The sequence below is a fragment of the Mandrillus leucophaeus genome, unplaced genomic scaffold (assembly GCF_000951045.1).
Source record: "Mandrillus leucophaeus isolate KB7577 unplaced genomic scaffold, Mleu.le_1.0 Scaffold258, whole genome shotgun sequence".
Lineage (NCBI taxonomy): Eukaryota > Metazoa > Chordata > Mammalia > Primates > Cercopithecidae > Mandrillus > Mandrillus leucophaeus.
The window spans coordinates 395,994-422,930 of NW_012102676.1; the positions used below are offsets into that span (position 1 = coordinate 395,994).

The following is a 26,937-nucleotide window of genomic DNA, read 5'->3' on the forward strand; positions in this document are numbered from 1 at the left end:
CTCCAGCCTGGGGCACAGAGCAAGACTCTGTCTCAAAAAATAAATAAATAAATAAAATAACACTGACATGGCATTTACTCTGTTTAAGAAAATACTATAAGGATTTTACATTTATTAACTAATTTAATCTTCACAAAATTCCTAAGAGGTAGGTACTACTGCTTCCATTTTCCAGATGGGAAAAGCTGTGCACAGAGTGAGATCTTAAGTAACTTGCTCACGGTTAGTCAGCAAGGAAGGGATAGAGCTGGGATGTGAACCCAGGCTACCTGACTGTAGATCTGTGTTTTTGCCTACCATACCATCCTACCTGTTACAAATTTAAACTTCTGTACTGTACAGTGAAAAATACAAGACAAATGTGGGAGAAGCCTAGGACTAGGAGAATATATTTCCAGCACACATGAATATTTAAAAATGCCTACAAGGCCAGGCACAGTGGCTCAGGCCTGTAATTACAGCACTTTGGAAGGCCAAGGCAGGTAGATCACCTGAGGTCAGGAGTTCAAGACCAGCCTGGCTAACATGGTGAAACCCTGTTTCTACTAAAAATACAAAAAATTAGCTGGGTGTGGTGGCACCTACCTGTAATCCTAAGTACTTGGGAGGCTGAGGCAGGAGAATTGCTTGAACCCGGGGGGAGGAAGTTGCAGTGGGCCAAGATGGCACCACTGCACTCCAGCTTGGGCAACAAGAGTGAAACTCCATCTCAAAAATAAAAATAAAATAAAAATGCCTACAAATGAACTTAAGACAAAAAGCAAACTGAAAAGTGGTCAAAGACAGTAAGAGGCAATTCACTGAAGAAGAATTTGAAAGGTCAACCAACACATGAAAAATGTTAAATCGCATCAAAAATCAGGGAAACAAAAATTAAAACAAGGAAATACCATCTCACATGTACTAGACTGGCAAAAATTAAGCCTGATGACACCAAGAATGTAAAGAACCTAGAACTCATGTATAAGTAGAAATATAAATTGTTGTAGCCACTTTATGTAACAAATTAACAACACCTAGGAAAATTAAAGACATGTATCCTTTACTACCCCAGCAATTCTGTTTCTAGGTTAATCCCCAAGAGAACACCTATGTCCCCAACTAGACATATACCAGGATTCTGCCACAGCCTTGTTTGTTACAGTAAAAAATTAAAAACATTTGCAAACATCATGACTAGGGAATTCACAGACTCTAGTGTGATCACACAATAGAATACAAATGGTTTTTATCTATTTCTATTAAATTGACAAATTTCAAAAATGTAAAGAAAATCCAAGAAGTTGCATAAATACAGGTAAAACATATTATTTATATAAATTTTCAAACACAAAAAACAATACTATATGTTATTTGTAGATGATTAATGTATGTAATATATGACACTGCCATGCATATTCATGCAAATGACAGATCTTGATTTCAGGACAGTGACTACCTTTGAGAGGGGAAAATGGGAAAGGGACTGGAGAGTGGACCTTTAGTTATAGAATAACATTTAACTTCTTAAAAGAGAGATTAGCTGGGTTCAGTGGTGTGCCTATAGTCTCAACAGTAGCTGGGACTCGGGAGGCTGAGGCAGATCGCTTGAGCCCAGGAGTCCTGGGCTGTAGTGCGTTGTGACTGCACCTGGGAATAGCCACTGCACTCCAGCCTGGGCAACATAGAGAACCCTCATCTCAAAAGAGAGAGAAAAAAAAAAAAAAACACTGGCATATGTGAAATTTACAAAGCCAGTGAGTTCAGAGGGGTCTACCGCATTATTTCCTGCACACATGAAATTTCCTAATTAGAACTAGCCTTGAAAAAGGTAACAACCCCCTTCTTACTAAGTCACCAATTCTAAATTCTTCTGCTTTGCTTTCCTCTGTAAATTAGTTCAACTTTTCCTCATCCAGCCTTAGCTCCCACGATCTCCCAAACCCAGCTACTTAAATCTAGACATTCTCACTTCTCTCTCAAATATTTCACATCGATTCCCATCTATTTATATTCAAGTGCAGTCCACATTCCCTCCTATAATTTGTTCCTATTTAGGAAAGAGGAGGCTTGGGAATGAAGGTGGTATACAACTAAAGGCAACAGGCAGTAAGTTGCTGATTCTCCACATGTTTATAACAGAAGGCAATGCTCTAGGTTCATCACACTCAGATGGTCTCAAATGTGAACCAAGACACTGCCCTGCCCCATTTTCATGCCCAACTCCTAGGTGCACATACGCACACACATGCACATGCAAATACACATTCTCATTTGTAAGGGCCATTTCCAAAGGTGAAAGAAAACACAGATTCAACTGTCCAATCCAAAACAAATTTTGCACTTATTACAGCAACAGTGAAACTGTACATCATAAACTTGTTTGTGCTAACCAATTTTCTAATAAACAACCAAAAGTATGTTGGATTTGTTCATTTAAAAAGTCAAAAACAATGTGTTTTCTTGTGTATGACTGGTGTTTCTAACACATTATTTTAAAAATCCCCCAAATATCCAAGTTAACTTTTAAAATTATAACACCTAAAGATTTATAATATGCCTCTAATAAGATCTGATTATCAGCGTATCTTTAACTTTACTAAAAAGGAGACTTTTAAAGATAATAATAAAACAATTTATTTCTCAGTAGTGATAATTATTTGTTATGGTTGGTTTGTAACTGTGAAGAGAATAAGACTATATGAGGTCTTCCAAACTAGTGATCTAAAAATTGTTGATTCAAATAGTTAACTCTAACTGCATAATTAAAAAGCCTAGGTTTGTCACTAGAACTTGCTAGACAAAGGGACTCCAAAGAATCTTTTGTTCTATTATAATAACAGTTTTCTTGTGAAATCAACTGTAATAGAAAGTAAATGTACACCTATGACAAACAGTTTCCTTCCCTTTGGGAGACAGAATGCTGGTAAAAAAGGAATTATGCAGCATCTGTTAATTCATTGCTAGTAATGTTTTTATAAGCAAGGAAGCACCAAACTTTCCCGTTTTCTCTTAAGACAAAGAAAGATGAATCATATTAAAAGAGTTTTAAAAAGAGAACTAAAGGAGCTGTAATGGAAAAGGTACACCAAAGCAAGATCATAAAACTGGTCATAAAAAGTGTCTAAAACTAGCATTTCTTCCTCAAGTAAACCCCAAGAGAAAGTGGCAATGGCAAAACTGCAAGTGTACAGGTGAATAGAGTCTAATGAAAGTGAATAAACAGGAAGGTGCTACAGCAAGGAACACAGACATTCTCAGCCAGGCCAGGCACAGTGGCTCATGCCTGTAACCCTAGCACTTTGGGAGGCCGGGGAAGGAGGACTGCTTGAACCCAGGTAGTTTGAAACCAACCTAGGAAACATGGCGAGACCTTGTCTCTACCAAAAGAATAAAAAAATTAGCCAGGTGCAGTGGCAACCAACTGTGGTCCCAGCTACTTGGGAGACTGACTCAGGATAGCTTCAGCCCAGGAGGTCAAGGTTGCAGGGAGCTGTGCTCATGCCACTGCACTCCAGCCTGGGCAACAGAGCAAGACCCTGTCTCAAAAAGAAAGAAATTTTTAGCCAGGGCTCACAGCACAAACACAGAACACCACAGCACAGGTGGGGCGTAGTGGTTCACATCTATAATCCTAGCACTTTGGGAGGCTGAGGCAGGATCACTTGAGCTCAGGAGTTTGGAGACCAGCCTGAGCAATACAGCAAGACCTTGTCTCAAAACAAAAACAAAAAAGAGAGAGAGAGAGGTCACCACGGCACTGAAGTACCTGGCTAGAGATCCTAATCTGTTCCTTTCATTTTATAGGTGAGGAGTAATGTGACTTTTTTTCTCCCTATAGCACTGCATCATAGTGCCTAGGAATATATTTAAGAAATTTTTTACACTGAGATGTAATATTAAAGACACTATTATAATGCATAAGAAATTGTAGTTCCTGCTTTATAGGCATATCAACAGGTATTTGAATAGCATTTCTTTAATTTACTTCCTATGAGATTTGGTCACACAGTGATGTGTTAAGGACCAGTAATGCCCTCCACTCATTTGACCTTTCCATTAGTTAACTACAAAAAGTTAAGCTTATTCATTTTGTGCTTTTTTACTTTTATCTGATTCAGAAATTTTGTCACATACACGTATATTCACATACAAGCAGAAGAGCACAATGTGTGTTGTCTAGAATAGAAGAACAAGAAATTCTGCTTGGAATTAAGAAACTTAATATATTTGAGATCACTCTAGCAAACAGCATTGTTTTAACATAAAGCAACAAGTGTTTATGTATCTTTCGGATTGATACATACAATAATGGTATTAAAGAACAAAGAGAACCACTAGTGGTGACTCACATCTTTAATCCCAGCACTTTGGGAGGCCCAGGCGGGCAGATCACGAGGTCAGTAGTTCAAAACCAGCCTGGCCACCATGGTGAAACCCTGTCTCTACTAAAAATACAAAAAGAAAAAAAAAAATTAGCCGGGCGTGGTGGCACGTGCCTGTAATCCCAGCTACTCAGGAGGCTGAGACAGGAAAATCGCTTGAACCTGGTAGGCAGAGATTGCAGTGAGCTGAGATCGCGCCACTGTATTCCAGCCTGGCAACAGAACGAGACTCTGCCTCAAAAAAAAAATAAATAAAAATAAAGAACAAAGAAAGATATATGCATAATGTTCTTTATAATCCAGTATGTGCAGGTGTTGAAATATTAAACCACTATACTAAGCCTTGCAGATGATGAAGAAATTGCTAGGATATGCTAGAATTAAGAATAGAAGAACTGGGAAAGTTGCTGCCCAGAATAAGAATGACCTCTGTCCTAGACATGTGTTGTTTTTGCAACCTAACACATATATTTCCAGTACAACCATTAATGACTGGCCCCTCTGACCATCATCAGCAGCAGACACACAAAATTCTGGCCTACCAACCATGGTTGCCCATCCTTCTATCGACAGTGATTGATCCAAGGGATGGGTCCATAAGCCAACAGGGTCAATAAGTATGTCCTGTAAGATCGGTAAAGGAATACTGAAAGGAAAAAAACAATAGGTTCATCTGACCTAGCAAGCTATAAGGACGACATTGATTCTGCCAGAGGCCATCATGTACAGGGAAAGATCTAGCCCCCAAAAGAAACCAAGCAGAGGCAAGCTAAGCTGAAAAGCAGATGAAAGGGGCGAGCGACTTCTGAGTCCCTTGATCCCGCAAAACCTTATGACCCAACTATTGGATGTCCCAGTTATATGAGCCAATATGATTGTTTCAAGAACATCGATAACCCATGAAGTAACCTGATTAATATAAGCTTCACCTTGTGTTTATCACAATTTTTTAATACCTGCAAATTTGCACTGACCCTATTTACCTTCACCATTGAGACCACCTTCCTTACCAACCCCAAATCTAAATTCTCACCTTGTCAATAAGTTTTTAAAACCATGAGCACTCCCTTTTAGCTGAAAAGACATCCCTAAAGCTTCTTACTCTGCCATCAAAAGAAGAATGGAATCAATGAGCCAGAGGAATGTCCCATCTTTTTTCTACAAACACCCTCCTTGGAGTTACTAAATTTAACACCAATGTAAGTTTTACCACTGAGCAGGTCCATGGTTGCCTGCAGACTAGGAGGGGGGTTTAGGGGTGGGAAAAAGGGATTTCAAAGAAGGATGAGGAGATTTTCAGAGGTCTTGAATGTGGTCATGGGTTCACAGGTGTATACATATGCCAAAACTTAACAAATGCTACACTTTAAGTATATTCACCTTACTGTGTCAATAACATTTCAATAGATCTGTTTCCCCCAAAAGACAAAGCTTTACAAGGAAAGACATTTTAGACCATCTTCTGCCTGGCATGGAACAATTCATGGTACCTAGAGTTTTGTATGTAATTTGGCGGCATGCCAAGGACAGTTGGGCAGGAAAGTTGACAGAGACTAGGCCCATGACAATATGCTTGAATTGTGCACATGCCCTGGGTTACCTGGGTCTTGACTTCTTTTTCCATGAAAATAATAAACCTTACCATTTTAAGCAGTGATAGCTGGGTTTCTATTACTTTGGGCTAAACTCTATTCCTAACATTGTGGTCTTTGTTTTAAAGCCAGTCAGATCAGGTCACTTCTACGCTGGCTGTCCTTTGTTTCTGATCTCGAGATAAAGTCCATACTCCAAGGCTGACAAATCCCAAGATGTGAAGGGCCTGGAGTAGTGGTGACTCACATCTTTAATCCCAGCACTTTGGGAGGCCCAGGCGGGCAGATCACGAGGTCAGTAGTTCAAAACCAGCCTGGCCACCATGGTGAAACCCTGTCTCTACTAAAAATACAAAAAGAAAAAAAAAAATTAGCCGGGCGTGGTGGCACGTGCCTGTAATCCCAGCTACTCAGGAGGCTGAGACAGGAAAATCGCTTGAGCCCGGAGGCAGAGACTGCAGGGAGCTGTGCTCATGCCACTGCACTCCAGCCTGGGCAACAGAGCAAGACCCTGTCTCAAAAAGAAAGAAATTTTTAGCCAGGGCTCATAGCACAAACACAGAACACCACAGCACAGGTGGGGCGTAGTGGTTCACATCTATAATCCTAGCACTTTGGGAGGCTGAGGCAGGATCACTTGAGCTCAGGAGTTTGGAGACCAGCCTGAGCAATACAGCAAGACCTTGTCTCAAAACAAAAACAAAAAAGAGAGAGAGAGAGGTCACCACGGCACTGAAGTACCTGGCTAGAGATCCTAATCTGTTCCTTTCATTTTATAGGTGAGGAGTAATGTGACTTTTTTTCTCCCTATAGCACTGCATCATAGTGCCTAGGAATATATTTAAGAAATTTTTTACACTGAGATGTAATATTAAAGACACTATTATAATGCATAAGAAATTGTAGTTCCTGCTTTATAGGCATATCAACAGGTATTTGAATAGCATTTCTTTAATTTACTTCCTATGAGATTTGGTCACACAGTGATGTGTTAAGGACCAGTAATGCCCTCCACTCATTTGACCTTTCCATTAGTTAACTACAAAAAGTTAAGCTTATTCATTTTGTGCTTTTTTACTTTTATCTGATTCAGAAATTTTGTCACATACACGTATATTCACATACAAGCAGAAGAGCACAATGTGTGTTGTCTAGAATAGAAGAACAAGAAATTCTGCTTGGAATTAAGAAACTTAATATATTTGAGATCACTCTAGCAAACAGCATTGTTTTAACATAAAGCAACAAGTGTTTATGTATCTTTCGGATTGATACATACAATAATGGTATTAAAGAACAAAGAGAACCACTAGTGGTGACTCACATCTTTAATCCCAGCACTTTGGGAGGCCCAGGCGGGCAGATCACGAGGTCAGTAGTTCAAAACCAGCCTGGCCACCATGGTGAAACCCTGTCTCTACTAAAAATACAAAAAGAAAAAAAAAAATTAGCCGGGCGTGGTGGCACGTGCCTGTAATCCCAGCTACTCAGGAGGCTGAGACAGGAAAATCGCTTGAACCTGGTAGGCAGAGATTGCAGTGAGCTGAGATCGCGCCACTGTATTCCAGCCTGGCAACAGAACGAGACTCTGCCTCAAAAAAAAAATAAATAAAAATAAAGAACAAAGAAAGATATATGCATAATGTTCTTTATAATCCAGTATGTGCAGGTGTTGAAATATTAAACCACTATACTAAGCCTTGCAGATGATGAAGAAATTGCTAGGATATGCTAGAATTAAGAATAGAAGAACTGGGAAAGTTGCTGCCCAGAATAAGAATGACCTCTGTCCTAGACATGTGTTGTTTTTGCAACCTAACACATATATTTCCAGTACAACCATTAATGACTGGCCCCTCTGACCATCATCAGCAGCAGACACACAAAATTCTGGCCTACCAACCATGGTTGCCCATCCTTCTATCGACAGTGATTGATCCAAGGGATGGGTCCATAAGCCAACAGGGTCAATAAGTATGTCCTGTAAGATCGGTAAAGGAATACTGAAAGGAAAAAAACAATAGGTTCATCTGACCTAGCAAGCTATAAGGACGACATTGATTCTGCCAGAGGCCATCATGTACAGGGAAAGATCTAGCCCCCAAAAGAAACCAAGCAGAGGCAAGCTAAGCTGAAAAGCAGATGAAAGGGGCGAGCGACTTCTGAGTCCCTTGATCCCGCAAAACCTTATGACCCAACTATTGGATGTCCCAGTTATATGAGCCAATATGATTGTTTCAAGAACATCGATAACCCATGAAGTAACCTGATTAATATAAGCTTCACCTTGTGTTTATCACAATTTTTTAATACCTGCAAATTTGCACTGACCCTATTTACCTTCACCATTGAGACCACCTTCCTTACCAACCCCAAATCTAAATTCTCACCTTGTCAATAAGTTTTTAAAACCATGAGCACTCCCTTTTAGCTGAAAAGACATCCCTAAAGCTTCTTACTCTGCCATCAAAAGAAGAATGGAATCAATGAGCCAGAGGAATGTCCCATCTTTTTTCTACAAACACCCTCCTTGGAGTTACTAAATTTAACACCAATGTAAGTTTTACCACTGAGCAGGTCCATGGTTGCCTGCAGACTAGGAGGGGGGTTTAGGGGTGGGAAAAAGGGATTTCAAAGAAGGATGAGGAGATTTTCAGAGGTCTTGAATGTGGTCATGGGTTCACAGGTGTATACATATGCCAAAACTTAACAAATGCTACACTTTAAGTATATTCACCTTACTGTGTCAATAACATTTCAATAGATCTGTTTCCCCCAAAAGACAAAGCTTTACAAGGAAAGACATTTTAGACCATCTTCTGCCTGGCATGGAACAATTCATGGTACCTAGAGTTTTGTATGTAATTTGGCGGCATGCCAAGGACAGTTGGGCAGGAAAGTTGACAGAGACTAGGCCCATGACAATATGCTTGAATTGTGCACATGCCCTGGGTTACCTGGGTCTTGACTTCTTTTTCCATGAAAATAATAAACCTTACCATTTTAAGCAGTGATAGCTGGGTTTCTATTACTTTGGGCTAAACTCTATTCCTAACATTGTGGTCTTTGTTTTAAAGCCAGTCAGATCAGGTCACTTCTACGCTGGCTGTCCTTTGTTTCTGATCTCGAGATAAAGTCCATACTCCAAGGCTGACAAATCCCAAGATGTGAAGGGCCTGGATTATCGCCCGAGGTTATTCATTAGCCACCATTCCTCCTCCCAGCCATCCTTGGAATTCTTCTGATGGGCCTTCTACACTTTAAGCGCCAGACAATCAGGCCCAAGTTATCTTATATTCCTAGTACCTGGCCAAGACTGTGAAGCAGAAGAGGTGCTCAAAACATACTGTTGAATGAAAGAGCATATGATATTGCTCATTACCCTTTCGGGACAAGGAAATGCTAATTCTCCAATCTATAAAATATTTGGAGGGGAAGAAAGTCAGCCTAATGATGTTCCATATTATTTGCTGTCTACGTAACCTTCAATCTTTCATCAAATATCCACCACATTTCAAAAACAAGATGAAAAGGCAGATTTTAATATTGTGAAAACAACTACCTTTTTTTTGTGTATCAAAATTCTTCCAAGGTAAGTGAATTGCTTTGAGGATGAAAGAATTTAAAACATTTGAAAAAGCCAGATTAGATGTTGTAAATTATTCAAAAATGTTTTGTTAGCACTAAAGCAAGAGAGAAGTTATGAGGGTAGTGGAAGGCAAGCAAATTTAAAACAGCAGTAAGATACAGAAGGACTCTACCAACAAAACGTAATATGGCATCCATAGACATGTAAAGAAAACAAAGGTAGCCAGGTTCAATGGCTCACATCTGTAATCTCAGTACTTTGGGAAGCCAATGCAAGAGGATTGCTTGAGGTCAGGAGTTCAAGACCAGCCTGGGCAACATAGCAAGACCTGTCTCTACAAAAAAAATCTTTTAAATTAGCTGGGTAGGGTAGAGTATGCCTGTAGTTAGTTCTAGCTACTCAGAAGGAGAGAAGGTGAGAGAATTGCTTGAGCCAGGGGTTCAAGGCTGCAGTAAGCTATCATCACACACTGCACTCCAGCCTTGGTGACAGAGTGAGACCCTGCCCCTAAAAAAAGAAAACAAAGCCCCAGACTATCTTCCTCAATATGCCTCAACACTCACAATGAGGAATTATGTGTGAATACTGAACTCTCTTCTGAACTTCTGCTTAATGTGGAAAACTAAAGAGCAATTCCGAAAAGATCAAGCATGTGTTTCTACGATGCCAAACGTCTGGATGGAAATGTGAAAACTCTATAAACAATCTAGATTTTGCTAAATAGCTAGACATTGAGTGTTGAAGCCAAAACCTCAGTTCTTTGATTGCTTTAGGATCATTCTTCAAATGACACAGAAAGCCTGAAGTGCTCTTGCAAATATTTTTCTTCATTATGGTTCTCTATGATGCCATTGCTTTTATACTTACTAAACAAAAAATACAAAGTATATGGAAATTATATAAAGGTGACTGAAAGTAAGGGACCTCCACTTGTCACTTTCCAACTAATTGAGGTGACTTCCACAGCTGCCAACAAAGTTCCAACCCCACCCTACCACTTCCTTCTTTGGAGCATTTCTGGAAGTCAAGAAATGAAGTATGGGTAGAAGAACCCTGTACTGATTCCTGCATTCAATTAACTAAATGCCAACCACATGCCAGGGCTGTGGCAGGCAGGCAGGAAAGCCAGAATGACTGGGACATGGCCTTTATTGTTCAGAGGATTATAAGAAAAATAAAACAGTAATTGCTCTTTTCAATGCCTTCTTCACTGACAAATTTAGGAACCAACTCTTGGTCCCCATCTCCTTGAAAGGGTTTGCACTTGACTTCTGAGACACCAACCTCTCTGCAATTTTCCTCCTACCTGACTGGCCAGTCCTTTTCAGGCTCCCTTGCTGAATGTTCCTCATCTCCTGCATCTCTTGATGTATGAATGGCACTGCTTCAATCCAAGAACCACTGCCCTTCTCTATCTACTCTCACTAACTTGTTGATTTCATCCAATCTCAACTCTTTAAATGGCTCCCTGAACTTAAATCTCCAGAAAGTCCTCTCCCCTGAATGACAGTGTGGTTACTATAAGTGCTACCTGACATTTCCACTTGGGTTTCTTTGGCATCGCATCTAATACTGAATCCTCTAATTCATCCCAAAGCCTGCTCCACCTACCATCTTCTCCGTCCTAGTTAATGGCAAATCTATCCTGCCATTTCCTTGTTCCACAAATCGTAAGTAATCTGTGATTTGTCTCTTTCAGTAAATCAGGTCGCCCTACCTCCAAAACAGTCTCAGAATCTATTTCTTTTAATTTTGTTGCCACCATACTAATCCAAGCCTCCATCATCTCATGTGCAAATTGTAGCAATAGCCTTGTAACTAGTCTCAATGCTCCCACCTGTGCCATCTATAATCTATTCTTAATCAAGAGTTATATAGCCTTTTATATAAAAATCAGACTATATCAGCCCTCAAACCTAAACACACCACTGGCTCCCTATTTCACTTGGTATAAAAGCTCATGTCCCTATGGTGCTCTCCTGGGTCCACCCATTACTTCTCTGACCTCATTTCCTATACTGCACTGCCTGCTTGCTCTGTCACATTCATATTTGACTCATCTGTCCCTTGCATAAACCAGCAATACTCCTCCTGGCCAGGCACAGTTGCTCACACCCGTAATCCAAGCACTTTGGGAGGCCAAGGTGGGAGGATTGCTTGAGGCCAGGTGTTCAATGCTAGCCCGGACAACACAGACCCTGTCTCTACAAAATAGTTTTTAAAATTCGCCAGGCATGGTGGCACATGCCTGTAGTCCCAGATACTCGGTAGGTTGATGTGGGAGGATCACTTGAGCCCAGGAGACAGCTCTCCGGCAGTGAGCTGAGATCATGCCACTGTGTGACAGAGCAATACCCTATCTCAAAAAAAAAAAAGAAAGAAAGAAAGAAAAGAAAAGAAAAGAAAAGAAAAGAAAAAAGCAGAAATATTCTTCCATCAGGATCTTTTCAAAGACCATTTCCTCTACCTGAAACACTTTTCCCAGATAACTGTTCTTCATCTCCTTTAAGCCTTTTGATATAGTTTGGATATTTGTCTCCTCTAAATCTCATGTCGAAATGTAATCCCCAATGTTAGAGGTAGGGCCTGGTGGGAGGTGATTCGTAGGGGTGGATCTGCCATGAATGGTTTGGCACCATCCCCTCAGTGCTAAGTGAACCCTCCCTCTGAGTTCACATGAGATCTGGTTGTTTAAAGTGTTTGAAAAGTGTTTGGCACCTCCCCCTCACTCTCCCCATGTGACACAGAGGCTTCCATTCCCCTTCCGCCATGATTGTAAGCTTCCTGGGGCCCTCACCAGAAGTAGATGCCAGCACTATGTTTCCCGCAGAACCATGAGTCAATTAAAGTTCTTTTCTTTATCCAGTCTCAGGTATTTCTTTATAGCAATGCAAGAACAGTTTAACACCTTTCTTACACTGTTTTCTTTCTATGCAGGCCAAGCGTGACCACCACATGTGAAGCTGTGTACCCATCCTCCCACATCCACTCCACTGCCCCACCCATCGTTCCTTTTACTCTGCTTTATTTTTCTCCATAGCACTTATTTACCTTCTAATATGATATATAATTTACTTACTTATTTATCATCTGTCTGCCCCCATAAACGTAAAGTCCATGAAGGCACGCCATTGGGGTTTCGTTCACTGCTATTGATGCTCAATTAATATTCATGATTACAATAAAGAACAGAAAGAAAATAACTTGGGCACATCTTATACTTACATTAGACTCACAAATAACCCCAAACAGTTACAATTATAATACAATTTTACAGGAAGTATATTTGTTCAAGAGAAAGGGTAGAGGAAATCCACAGACATGTTTGAAAGGTTGGCCAATAATGGGGGAAAAAAAAGGATATTACAAGAAATACCCAATTCTACAGTGGATAAATAAAAGTAATTCCTACTTAATATTACTACTTTTTAACCTAATGCTAACTTTCATGCTTTAAAATATTTAGCTGTGCTTCTGCATTTAATCTTGATCACTACAGGCTAAAAGAAACAAAATATTGTTTTATATGCATTTTCTTTACGCAAGTTTTACCTGTGAAGAATAGCTGCAAAGAAGCAGCTAAGTCTATAAATTCAGCAAAATTCAACTTTTTCCACCTGAAGCTGTAACAACTTATTTCTATTATACATCTAAAGCATTTATACACTATCTGATTTTATCTGTACACAGCTTCATGAAGGAAGACTGAAAAATATCATCACCAATTTACACATGAAGAAACTGAAACTCAAAGTAAGCTGTCTGTCTAGTAATAGAGTTAGAAAAGTTTCAGTTTTCTTCATAAATCCAGTGATCTTTCTTCCCATAATTTGTATGGACATATTTTTAATCTAACAGATTAAAAAACAGAATTTTCTTCCCATAAATTGTATGGTCATTTTTTTTATCTAATAGATATGGCACACTTTATCTACTATAAAATGCATCTCAGGCTGGGAGCAGCGACTCATGCCTGTAATCCCAGCACTTTGGGAGACCGAGGCGGGTGGATCACCTGAGGTCAGGAGTTCAAGACCAGCCTGGCCAACATGGCGAAACTCTGTCTCCACTAAAAATAGAAAAAATAAGCCGGACGTGGTGGGGGGCACCTGTAATCCCAGCTACTCGGGAGGCTGAGGCAGGAGAATCGCTGGAACCCAGGTGGCGGAGGATGCAGCGAGCCAAGATCATACCACTGCACTCTAGCCTGGGCAACAAGAGTGAAACTCCATCTCAAAAATAAAAATAAAAACAATAAAATGCATCCCAATTTCAGAGATGATAAAAATATAAATTAATGTGTTTTCAAAATAATGTAATTCGGTATAATTTTTATGCTGCATGAGAATTTTTCTCAAAACAACCAAAAGTATAAGGAAAAAGCATTATGACAAAGAGAAAGAAACAAACATGGACAGATGTTAGAAGAATGAACACACACAGGAGAAACAAAACGGTAACTTCTGAAATTTCCCTCCTGATTTTAAAACCGGCAGGGCGACTCTTAAAAAGTCCCAGTAAATAGACGCTTGGTCATATTTTTCAGTTTGGTTCTATTTAACTAAGTCAGCTACCTTTTTTCTGGTTGGGTGTTTTCAATAGAGCTTTCTTCTCTGGTTAAGAAGCACAAAGAGACATATTATAAAGCTCCAAAATATTACATATTTTCATACGAAATTTATTTCATATTTTCTAAAATTTCCCACATATCGCTAAACATAATTTTCAAAAGTTTTTTCACTATTTGTCAAACTCTTTTCAGCCTAAAATATTCCTATAAACTATTAAAAATAAGTCATTTTCCCAAATCATTTTCATTTTTATGTATATCCTAAATGGTATCAAAAAGACCCACACACTATTTCTACATTTCCTTGATTCAATCACACCTCCTTTATTCTCCCTACTTCTCTAACCCACAAATATCTCCCACATTCCTAAATTTTATGGTGCCTAAAGTCAGTATATTCCTTATACACCATTTAATTTTCCCACTCCATATCTCTCATCTAGATCCTGTCTTCAGAGTGCATTTGCCTTTGTAGGTATTTATTTCCCACAGTTCTCAAAAGAGTGCACACAGTAGGCAAATATTTATTGACTGAATACAACTCCTGAAAACATGTGTAGAAAAGGGAGTAAATAAAAACGAGGCTTCATAAAAGCGTATTGATTTTTAAGCCCTGTTTGGTTTGCTGCTGTATTTCCAAACTGAGAATAGAGCCTGGCACACAGTAGGCACTCAAGTATTTGTTGAATGAAGAAACTGAAAGTTTCTTTAAATGCAGGAAGTTCTGAGGCAAGTCACTCTCTTAGAATACCGTGAAGGTGAATTCGGGAATGTAGCTTCCCCCTTTTCTTCTATATTTACAAATTGTTAACACATACTACACTAATTTAAGCTTGCTCAGTACTGGCGATCCTATTAACTAAAATAATCAAGCCATAAACAACAACAAAAACCAACTGCTAACATTCTGCCAGCCGGGCGCTGTGGCTCATGCCTGTAATCCCAGCACTTTGGGGGGCCAAGGCAGGTGGATCACCTGAGGTCAGGAGTTCAACACCAGCCTGGTCAACATTGTGAAAGCCTGTCTCTACTAATAATCAAAAAATTAGCTAGGCATGGTGGTGTGCGCCTATGATCCCAGTTACTCAGGAGGCTGAGGCAGGAGAATCGCTTGAACCCAGAAGGCAGAGGTTGCAGTGAGCCAAGATCATGCCATTGCACTCCAGCCTGGGCAACAGAACAGATCCCATCTTAAAAAAAAAAAAAAAAAAAAAAAAATTCTGCCTAGTGATCAAATTTCCTTGTTTGGGACTTGCAACTTGTTTTTAGTGACATGCTTTCTGAGCTGACCATGAACGTGGCACGAATCTCAGGCTCATTAGCAAGCTACCAGAGCATGCGGACAGTTCAGCTGATAGAGTCCTAAGTTCCTCGAGAAAATGCTTCAACACAGCAGTGATGATGCTTCAGGCAGCCATGGTTTTTGCACCTGCTGTTCCCACATGCAATCCTGGTTTAACCAACACTTTTAGAAATGACCTCAAATGTAATCCTGTAGTGTGGAGCACATTTTAGAGACAGTGACCAGGGTGGGATTAGAACCTACAAAGAGTGTTTCTATTCATGACTTATAAAGAAATATCTCCCAAATCTTCATGCTCAAACCATCCCCAACTGCCTCACATTTTTTTCATCTTAAAATGTTGAGAAAGAGATCAGGGGAGAAACAGAAGCTACATAACGGCCATAGCACATTTTCAGTATCTATCTAAGACTTGATCCACCTTACCTGTCACTTGCCTCCACTTTAAATTGCTACATTTATTTAAGCCTATTTACAATGTAAAAGAACCAGGTAGTCACTAATTCATTTTAAGAAATGTCCCTTTGTCTAAAAAGTCTATGATTTAAAAGAGCTAGCCATTTTTATTGTCCCGTGAATTTCCAATTCATTAAGTTTTACTGCGCAGCTATTAAAACCAATAGAATACACACTTTGAAGGTCAATGATTTAGAATAGATATTAAATAGTCTTAATATGTCCCTTTAGAATCACCTTTCTTTTGCCTCACTTTCCTGATATACTCTAAATACAACTAAAAATGGTAAGTGGAACTTCATTTTTAAATAACTTGCCTTTCTAAAAAATATTATACATTAATTTATATAGACTCTTCAGTCAAGTAAGTATGCAAAGTAGACATTCCACTCTGTGTAAGCAGACACTGCAAGATTAAGTGTCTGGCAAACAGATGACTAAATCATTGGCAGAAAAAGAAAAAAAGAACTCAGGGCACAAAATAAGGAATTTAAAGTTCTAAGCAGGCCATTCACATTGATTAAAAAAAAAACAAAAACAAAAAAACTAGAGAACTGGTCAGCATTTACTTAATAAACAGCCACGGTGATAAGCATGCCTCAGGTTGATACAGATGAATTTTGATCTGAAACTTGACATGTGTCTCCAAGGAACTAACTGTATCACCAGGTGTTCTAAAATTTTTTTCCCCCAAGTCTACTATTAATGGCCATGTTGACTATATTCTTTACTAACCAGCCATAAAAGCGTATTCAATGCCTGTTTCTGTCTTGCCTTCAAAGCTTGCAATCATGTTCATATACAAAGGAAGAGTAATGGTAAAAAGACCCAACCTCCTTCTCCTGTTGGTGACCACAAGGCAGCCTCTCTATTCCAAGGATGTAATCTAAGCTTGCACAGATGGCCTAGCTCTCTGCTAATGCAGGGGTGCTGGGTTCGTTTTCAGGGTGGGTGCTGCAAAGCGCCAGGTATATTTATAGAAGGGAGCAAGACTACAATGGAGGGATGATGACAGAAGAGGAAGTTTCTTCCGCCTGGTAGAGGCAGCCTGTGGAAAGATCTGGATTCCACAGCCTAGGTTCCACTCCTGACTCGTCAACTACCAGCTATGTAAACTTATTAAAACCTTTTTGGTCGTTTACCTTATGTATAAAATGTAGACAATGCCCCATTCCCTCTGAAGGTTGGCAGCATGATGAACGAACATTGTGTACGTAAAACCTGGGACGTGATAGGCATTCAATAAACGTCGATCTGTCCTGCCCATCCTTCTGTTCACCCAGAATTGCGCCTCAAAAAATCACAAAGATAGCCTGCAGCGTTAAAACTAAGAGGCCCAAGCTGGCTGGCAGGGAAAGAAAGGACTTGGGTGGGGGCTCGCTTATTTCCTGGAGGACTTGGTTTAAAATGGAGTTAGGATATTGATCATGGACAAGACACGCAGAAAAAGCACCATGTACGAGCAAAACTGACAACAACAAAAAGACATCCCTTTACTGCGAGCACGAAACAAACTTCGGAAGCAGCGGACATCCTGTGAACCTACTCAGTGGCCTCAATTAAAATCCGGAGGGCACGTAGAGCTAACCCAGGGGCACACCAGCCATATGCCGCCTCGTCAGTTTCAGGTCACGCCATTCTGCAAAATTGTCCGCAAGCCCGGACCGCTCTCGCGCCTCCACGCCTGGCCCAGATGCGTTTGGATGCCAGAAGCGAGCGGCAGAAGGGTTCGGGTGGGAAAGCGGGGAGGTCCGGTTAAATGTTTGAAAAACAAGGCGGTGGGTGAGGGGGCGGGGTGGAGCAATGTGGCAGAGACGCGGCCAGCGAGCCTGAAAGACGGCGGCTTCACAATGAACGAAAGGAAGAGACTGCGACAAGCGCCGGCGCCCGGTCCCCGGCGGGGACGGATGGTGAGGCCGGGGGCGCGCAGAGCGTGGGAAGCCGGGAAGGGGGCGCAGGATGCAACCAGTGAGTCGCTGGTCAGACAGGGAAGCCAAAGAGCGCCCAAGCAGGTGCAAAACCCCCAAGCGGGCAGGAACGGACTGGGGATACTCACGGTGTAAAGCAGGTTGAGGGCGCACAGGCAGTTCTTGGAACACGCGAAGCCCCCGCAAACCATCTTGGAACCTGTGGTTGCCGGCAGCTGCACGTAAATTCGACTCCGGCGGAGGTTCCCGGACAGCCGCTTTGTCCTTGCCTTTGGGGCCTGGCCCAGGAGGGGCAGCAGCGCGGACGTGGGTGGGGGACCGGGGCCGGGGCCTGGGGCTGCAATACGCGGGGCGCGCGCGGCGGTTCGGACCAGCTCTGGAACCTGCGGCCGCCGCAGCTGAGTCGGAGCCGGAGCCGTAGCCCCGCCCAGCCCCTTCGTCTCGCCCAGCGCGCTGATTGGCCGCTGGCAGGGAACAAAGGTAGAAATATGCAAATAAATGCGCTCCGCCGGCCGGGATCCGGGAGGGGCGGAGCGGTCCCCGGGAGAGGGGGAAGGGGCCAAGGCAGTGTAGCAGGGAGCCCCAGGCCAGAACTGGTGTTGGCGACATCGGTGTGGTTTCCCCAGGAGCAGGTGAGGAGGGAGGGCGGGGCTCGGAGGAGATCCACGCTGGCAAGGAGAAATATGACAGCACCTCTGGATTCTTGGTCCTGGCAGATGACGTGGCACCATTTTGAATGAGATTTCAAAACTAAACACCTGGTCTTATTCAAGGAAGGAAGGCAGGAAGCAAGTAATGAATGAAAACATGTGAAAGATTTAAAAGAGAACGAAGTAGAGGGACATGAAAGGGAGAAAATAAGTGAAACAATTTTTTTTAAAAAAGAATAAAATCCCTGCTTCTCTCAGAAAATAAGATATGTGCCCTATAATTGTGACTTGTGACAGGTCAGACGTATCCTATAAAGATTTGCAGAATACTAATAAACTTTATGAATACATGCATGCAAAGGAAAATCAAGAGAGGGAGAAGGTAGGGATGGTTAATGGGTACAAAAAAATAGAAACAATGAATAAGACCCACTATTTGACAGCACAATAAGGAGACAATCGTTAATAAGAACTTAATTGTGTATTTTTAAATAACTTAAAGAATGTAACTGGATTGTTTGTAACTCAAAGGATAAATGTTTGAGAGGATGGATACCCCGTTCTCCGTGATGTGCTTATTTCACATTGCACGCCTGTGTCAAAACATCTTATGTACCCCGTAAATATATACACCTACTATGTGTCAACAAAAGTTTTTTTAAAAAAAATTAAAAAAGAAAATCAAGAGAGATTATTTTGTGTTCTGGTCGTGAATTTCGGTAAACTTACTTTTTCACAAAAATAACTGTGAAAATCTTCAGATAACTCAGACTTCACCTCAATTAATTCATTATCAGTTTACTGCTTCTCTACTATAGAAATGCATCTTGTATCCTTAATTCTTCACCTATAAATTGGGATTTTAAAAGTATGTCAAGCACTTTTTGCATAGTGCCTGGCACAGGGTAAGGCCTCAATAAATGTCAGCTGGTATTCGTAGATCTAACATTTTGTAAAGGCCTACTGTGTTCCAGGCACTAAGCTAAGGCAATAAAGGTTTAGTTATTTTACAGTAGCTTCTACCAAAGAAAAAGGTTTTATAAAGAGATTTGCAAGTTTACAATACTGTATCTAACCTAAAGGTTTATATGGAGTAAATTATGTAATTGTAAATGCTAAATTTGTATTAAACATTGCAGCTGATTAAAATAATTTGTCGGCCGGGCGCTGTGGCTCACACCTGTAATCCTAGCACTTTGGGAGGCCGAGGCGGGAGCATCACAAGGCCAGGAGATCGACACCATCCTGGCTAACACAGTGAAACCCCATCTCTACTAAAAATACAAAAAATTAGCCAGGTGTGGTGGTGGGTGCCTGTAGTCCCAGTGGGGAGGCTGAGGCAGGAGAATGGCGTGAACCCGGGAACCAGAGCTTGCAGTGAGCCGAAATTGCGTCACTGCACTCCAGCCTGGGCGACACAGCGAGACTCTGTCTTAAAAAATAATAATAATAAAATAAAATAAAATAAAATAATTTGTCTTCTTAGAATTCTCTGCTCCCTCTTGCAGCCTCTCCTTCCCTCCCCTGACCCCACCATACCAACGAGACCTCATTGATTTGTTAGGTTTTGTATTCCACATTAACTTTTTATATACAGCTAGAAATATTCCAAAAACTAACCTGGAAAATGATCCTCAAACACAAACAATGCTTTGATGATGCTCAACTTTCCTTTTTAATAGCCAGAGGTTTACGAAAGATGAGGCATTGGCAGTGAGATCTGTTCATTCTCTTCCTATTCCTGGGTGTCACCAGTATAAATACCACTTCAACTATTACTCAACCAACTATTGCAACTCTGTCTTTACCTTCTGCATAATACTCCACTATCTCCCTATAGGCTGAATCACTTTCTTTTCCCAGAGAAGTACCACCTATCAGTCAGGGTCCCAGCAAAAAGGAGATGACTCATCCAAATAGCATAATTGAGAAGAATTTCATAAAGGGACTATTTTCAAAAGTGTGGACGAAGTTAAAGGAAACCGGCCGGGTGCAGTGGTTCACACCTGTAATCCCAGCACTTTGGGAGGCCGAGGGTAGTGAATCACGTGAGGTCAGGAGTTTGAGACCAGACGGACCAACATGGTGAAACCCCGCCTCTACTAAAAATACAAAAATTAGCTGGGCATGGTAGCGGGTGCCTGTAATCCCAGCTACTTGAGAGGCTGAGGCAGGAGAATCACTTGAACCCAGGAGGTGGAGGTTGCAGTGAGCCAAAATCGTGCCACTGCTCTCCAGCCTGGGTAGCAGGGTGGAATTCTGTCTCAAAAAAAAAGGAAACCAACAAAGGATGATGAGGCAGCTCAGAGATGGTAAGAGCAGGAAGTTCCAATTACTCCTAAGACTGAGGAAGTGATTTAAGGAAACAGTTACAGAAGCCAGGCAAGAGCTATAATTGTAGGAGAGTTGTCTGATAGGAGATACGGCTTTTGATAGAGGAAACAAAACAACTACTGAAAGTAGGAAAAGAAAACAAATGGATATGTTGGGATTTCTCGTGATTTGGATATAGAAATTTTCAAAAGACCATTTGCTCCCACCCTAATAAGAACAAGCAGCCTGGACAATATAGTGAGACCCCATCTCTACTAAAAATTGAAAAAATTAGCTGGGTGTGGTAGTGCAGACCTGTAGTCCCAGCTATCCCAGCTACTCAGGAGCCTGAGGGGGAAGGATTGCTTGAACCTAGGAGATCAAGGCTGCAGTGAGCTGTGATGGTGCCGCAGTACTCCAGCCGGGGTGCAGACCAAGACCCCGTCTCAAGGTAAGTAAGAACACGCTAGATAAGCTACCAAATCATACTTACAACAAAAAACTATCGAAGAGCTGAGGGGCTAATGGCATCTAAAGGAACTAAAATCCAAGAAGTGATGAGACTTTATTAGAGGAGGAAAAAACACCCATAGTCACTTTCATCTCTTATAGACTGGCTATGGAAGGGAGACACTACTTTTGAGGGGGATAAGGAGAAACTAAATGACTATTTAACCATCTTCTAATGCCCCTGCCTGGACTATGTGACAGTTTATAATCCAGAGCCCCAGCTACAGAATGACTCTGCAACTACTTGCCAGCTGTAACCCATAGGCCTTCTTTTAAAACCGAAAATATAAGCTACAAAGGCTGTGGTCAGGCAAGAGTGATGCATTAGTTCATTTTCATGCTGCTGAGAAAGATGTACCCGAAACTGGGAAGAAAAAGAGGTTTAATTGGACTTCTAGTTCCACATGGCTGGGGAGGCCTCAGAATCATGGCAGGAGGCGAAAGGCACTTCTTATATAGTGGTGGCAAGAGAAAAATGAGAAAGAAGTAAAAGCAGAAATCCCTGATAAACTCATCAGATCTCATGAGACTTATTCACTAACACGAGAATAGCATGGGAAAGACCAGCCCCCATGATTCAGTTACCTCCGCTGGGTCCCTCCCACAATATCTGGCAATTCTAGAAGATAGAATTCAAGCTGAGATTTGGGTGAGGACATAGCCAAACCATGTAAAGTGCTAATAGATATTCTTCATCTCCAGCTATTTCAACGTGCATAGGCCTTCCCCAAATGCAAGATAGTGGCTAAAAGCTGGGGTTAAGTGAGGAAAAATGAGAAAAATTCCAATAAAGCAATCTGGTTCTTTAACTCCAGGGCCAACATAGCAGCAGAAAAGAAAATTCTCTCTATGATACACTGAAAGAGCCCTCCAATGACTGGAACAGAACCGCAGAACAGCAAGAGACCTCACAAGATACAGAAAGCCCAGGATGTGAGTGGAGAGCAAAGACTATTCCCCAGCAAACAAAAAAGTAACAAGGTTGTAAAACGCAGAGATCTCCCAAGGCTCAGATTGCTGGTGGCTAGGCTGCAAAGCACAGAGAAATCTCTATACAGACTTCCTTTCTGTAAAAGGAAAGTCTTGATCACACCTTCAAGAATATTTGAAGCCAATAATGAACTGAATCTATTAAACCTATCGCAAACCCTAATCCAGCTAAACTATAGTTTAGACGGACTTAGGCACCCACACCAGCAGCCTGACAGAATAAGGGATGTGCCATTTTCTTCTGGGGGTAAATATTATTTACTTCAGGCTCTATTTTCCTTCAAGGGTAAAAGGCCACATTTTGGAAGAGCGTATGTGATGAGACATACTGTGGTGTCTTTAGAAAATAAAATCTGCCATAGGCAATGTCCTTATTTCATATTATGCCTCCATGTTGCTCCTTTGATGAAATACTGCTTTTCTTAAGTGGAAAAAAAGAACGGGACACTGGACTACAGTTATATTAGAGTTATACTGGAGACTAAGCTATGAGATTATGTATATTTCTGAGTGGAAGGAGAGCTTTTATTTTATTTTATTTTGAGATGGAGTTTCACTCTTGTTGCCCAGGTTGGATTGCAATGGCATTATCTTGGCTCGCTGCAACCTCCACCTCCCGGGTTCAAGCAATTCTCCTGCCTCAGCCTCCCAAGTAGCTGAGAGTACAGATGCGTGCCACCAAGCCCTGCTAATTTTTTGTATTTTTAGTAGAGATGCGGTTTCACCATGTTGGCCAGGCTGGTCTGGAACTCCTGACCCCAGATGATCCACCCACCTTGGCCTACCAAAGTGCTGGGATTACAGGCGTGAGATGCTGGGCCTGGTCAAGGTTTTATTTTTATACAATAAAGTTGTCTTTATCCACAAAATCAATAGAATGGATGATTGAAATTTATTTCTTAAAAACTGGGTCTTCTAAACTGTTTTAATTTAAGATCTTTAAGATGCAGAGTACCCTTCCAATGATTAGAAGAGATACAAGATGGAAATAAAGATTTTATTACTTACTGGGTACCTGGCATGCCTGGAGGCCCCACACAGAGATATCCGGGAGTCTGAGCAGGGAGAGAGATGGGGGCCTGTGGGCAAATGCCCTTATTGGTTCCGGGGGTTTCCCATGAGGAGTTTTAATTAGTGAGTTCATAACAAGCAGGCACGACTTACAGGAGGTCACACAGTGACTGACAGGCAGTCACTGTGGCATGTCTGCACAGTCCATGCAGGGTGTGAGGCTCAGCGGGCCAGTCAGGCAGGCTGCATCTATTAATAGCAGTCCCACTGGGAGGTGGTCACCAGGAAGAAGTTGTATAAGGCAGATGTCTGGATCGGCCACATTGAGAAACTGGGAATGTGTAGAACTGGAAACTGAGCTCTGCTTCTGATATGAGTCCAACTTCAAAATACAGGCCGTGGCAGCATAAAATTTTAACGTATACTACATAAGCAAACTATTTTTAACAATTTTCAACTAGGAATAACAAAGACAAACATCCATTTTACATATACTTTCTTAGTCTCTGAATAAATCTTTAATATGAGATGACCTTCTAACAATTTAGGAGATGGGTACACTCCTTCCTCCTCCTCTTCCTCCTCTTTTCCCCCTCTTCCTCCTTTCCTCCTTCTTCTCCCCTTCCTCCCCTCCTCCTTCTCTTCCTCCTCCTTCTTCTTCTTCCTGCTCATTTAATATGTTTTTTAGGTTGGGCATGGTAATTCACACCTTTAATCCCAGTGCTTTGGGAGGGATCCAAGGTGGGTGGATCGCCTGAGGTCAGGAGTTCCAGACCAGCCTGGCCAACATGCTGAAAACCCGTCTCTACTAAGAATACAAAAAATTAGCAGGGTGTGGTGGTGGGCACCTGTAATCCCAGCTACTCAGGAGGCTGAGGCAGGAGAATCGCTTGAACCCAGGAGGTGGAGGTTGCAGTGAGCCAAGGTAGTGCCATTGCGCTCCAGCCTGGGTAACAAGAGCAAAACTCTTCTCCAAAAAAAAAAAATTAATAAATAATATAAAAATAATAAAATACATATATATATACATTTTTAAAAATATATATACATATATATACAGGTTTTTGAGTCAGGGCAATGAGAGAATTCTTGTGCATTGGTCCAGATCTTCTGAGAAGTAGGTGCCAAAACTGGGTTGGATGGGCAAACAATTAATTAGGAGAAATGTCCGTGAGGAGAAATAGGAAGGGAGCTCTTGGAGGCTGGGAGAGCTAAAAGACCACAATGCAGGTTTGACTTCTATGAAGGAGAGAGAGAAGAAGAGAAGAGAAGGAAGGAAGGGGAGAGAGAGGAAGGAAGAAACGGTCTATGACTGCAGTGCAGTTTTAAGGAGATTTGGCAAGGCCAACTGGGAGTCCAAGCCAGATGTCAGAGAAATCCCACATGCTCTCCTGGAATGACCCTGTCTTAGTGTCCCTGCCACACTGTCACAGGCTGGAAATATCAGCACAAATGCTGTGATGGATTTCAGAGCATAACATGGGACTGGCTTCATTTATGCTCCTCATAATAGATCTTAGAAGTACATTTTCTTGAAAAATAATTCTGATTACATTTTTTCCCTGTATCCTACAAAGATTTCTCTAGTCACATTTCAAGCCATCTTTCAGTTTTGGAGTCTTCATCATTTTATCGGGGAAAAAAATTCTCTCACTTCACTGGGTAATCAATTTCAGATTTTAACAATTCTTCCTTTTTTTTTTTTTTTTTTTTTTTGAAACAGGGTCTTGCCCTGTCCCCCAGGCTGGAGTGCAGTGGTGTGATCTCGGCTCACTTCAACTTCCGCCTCCCAGGTTTAAGCGATCCTCCTGCCTAGTTGGGATTATAGGCACACGCCACCACGCCCAGCTAATTTTTGTATTTTTAGTAGAGATGGGTATCACCACTTTGGCCAGGCTGGTCTTGAACTCCTGACCTCAGTTGATCGGCCCATCTCCACCTCCCAAAGTGCTGGGATTATAGGCATGAGCCACCACACCTAGCCAGATTTTAACAATTCTTATTGTAAAACTCTTTTCACGGTTAAGGTTTAGCTTGACATTAACTCGAATTTGTGAAATTCATATTATTCAAAAGTAAGGTCAACATTTATTTTTAAAGAATTCAACATGATGGTCAGGTGCAGTGCCACATGCCTGTAGTCCTGGTTAATCAGAGGGCTGAGGTGGGAGGATCACTTGAGCCCAGAAGTTTGAACCCAGCCTGGGCAACATAGTGAGACCCTTTCTCTAAAACACAAACACAAACAAAAAAAAAATCCCAAATATTATTCAATCCTTTTCAGACAAGACCATAGGAGGAAAAAAAATAATAATAATTGAACACTAGGATCTGATCGTCCCCAATAAATCCTAAGCAAAATTACTCCTAAACTGTTATACAGCACTGTTACCTACCCTACCAAAATACTTTCCTGACTTCTCTGAAATATAAACATGAATTAGAAAAATTTATAATTGCTTATCTAATTGTTTATCATAGATAAGTTATAGTCACATAAAATATCAGTGGTATAGTTAATTTAAATTGCTTCAATTGTAGTCCACATTGCTATCGCTAAACTTCAGTGTAATATTTCCTTAGCCAATAAAATATTATTATTAAATAAATTAAGTGACAATTTTAAAAACATCAGTCAATGATTTTAAGTGGATTGATTCGGTTAAATTATTTCTAATGACAAATAGATCTTTTATTACATTTTTTTTTTCCATTTTTCCTCTGATTCTTCTGCTTCCTAAGCAAACAAAGAAAAGAACTGAAAACGTTCCCTTGTAATGATTTGCAATCTTTCGGATTGAACGAAGCATGGGCAGGGAGCTTCTTGGCTGACAATGAGACAAAGAAGCTGATCAACAACAGAAGTCTCTCTCCTTCTAAGTCTATCCCTTGCTATCTTTTCTCTGTGTTATCCTACTCTTTTTAATGTATTGCCAAACATTAGCAATTAAATGCAACACATTCATTGCTCCTACAATAATATTAAGTCTCCCTTTTGCTGTGCAGGATGTATCCCTGTTCATACCAGAGGACTTCAAACTAGAATTCAATTTCAGAAAATGTTTTTCTTCCAACCACAAATTAAATGTGAAGTTTTTTTCTGGCTTTTACCAGCCAGATGTTGAATGTAAATTCTTTTTTTCTTTCTCCTTCATATGATCAAGAGTAAAACATACATATCTATTTGACCATCTGGTTAGATTATATTAGCACTAACATCTCAATTCTAAATTTCTAGAAGTGAGTATTTTTAGTGCTATATTTAGCTACTACAGTATTACATATAATTCCAGAGCCTAAAGAGCAAATCCAGCTCGAAAACCAGACAAATCCAGCCTGGCCACTGACAACCTGCCTACAGTGAGGGGGACAATCAGCTTTAATGACTGAATAATCCATCTACTCTTTGCCTCTTTATTCTCGGCATCCTCCCTTTCCACTGGTCTTTTACTCACTTTTGGATTCTGAGGCTTGAATCTGTTTCCATTTTGAATATTGTGGGCCAATGTGTTGTGTCCAAGGGCCACTTCAATAGATGCACGTTGTTTGTCTCTGAAAGCTAATAATGCTGATGGTGACAGGAGGCAGGCAAATGCCTAAGAAGATATGGGAGGGTCCCCGGTGAAACCCAACCTTCAAGCCAAAGACAGTTTAAGCCTAG

The 26,937-nt window shown here is 41.0% G+C and overlaps 1 protein-coding gene across 1 annotated transcript in view; it reads right to left on the reverse strand.

The window, feature by feature from the left end:
• Nucleotides 1-18,440, reverse strand: part of TSPAN13 (tetraspanin 13) — a 34,366-nt gene extending 15,926 nt beyond the window's left edge. Inside the window, exon 1 of the mRNA XM_011983942.1 lies at nt 17,931-18,440. Coding sequence (XP_011839332.1) covers nt 17,931-17,993 — 63 coding nt within the window. The 5' untranslated portion in view covers nt 17,994-18,440. The remainder of the gene's footprint in view (nt 1-17,930) is intronic.
• Nucleotides 18,441-26,937: the final 8,497 nt, after the last annotated feature.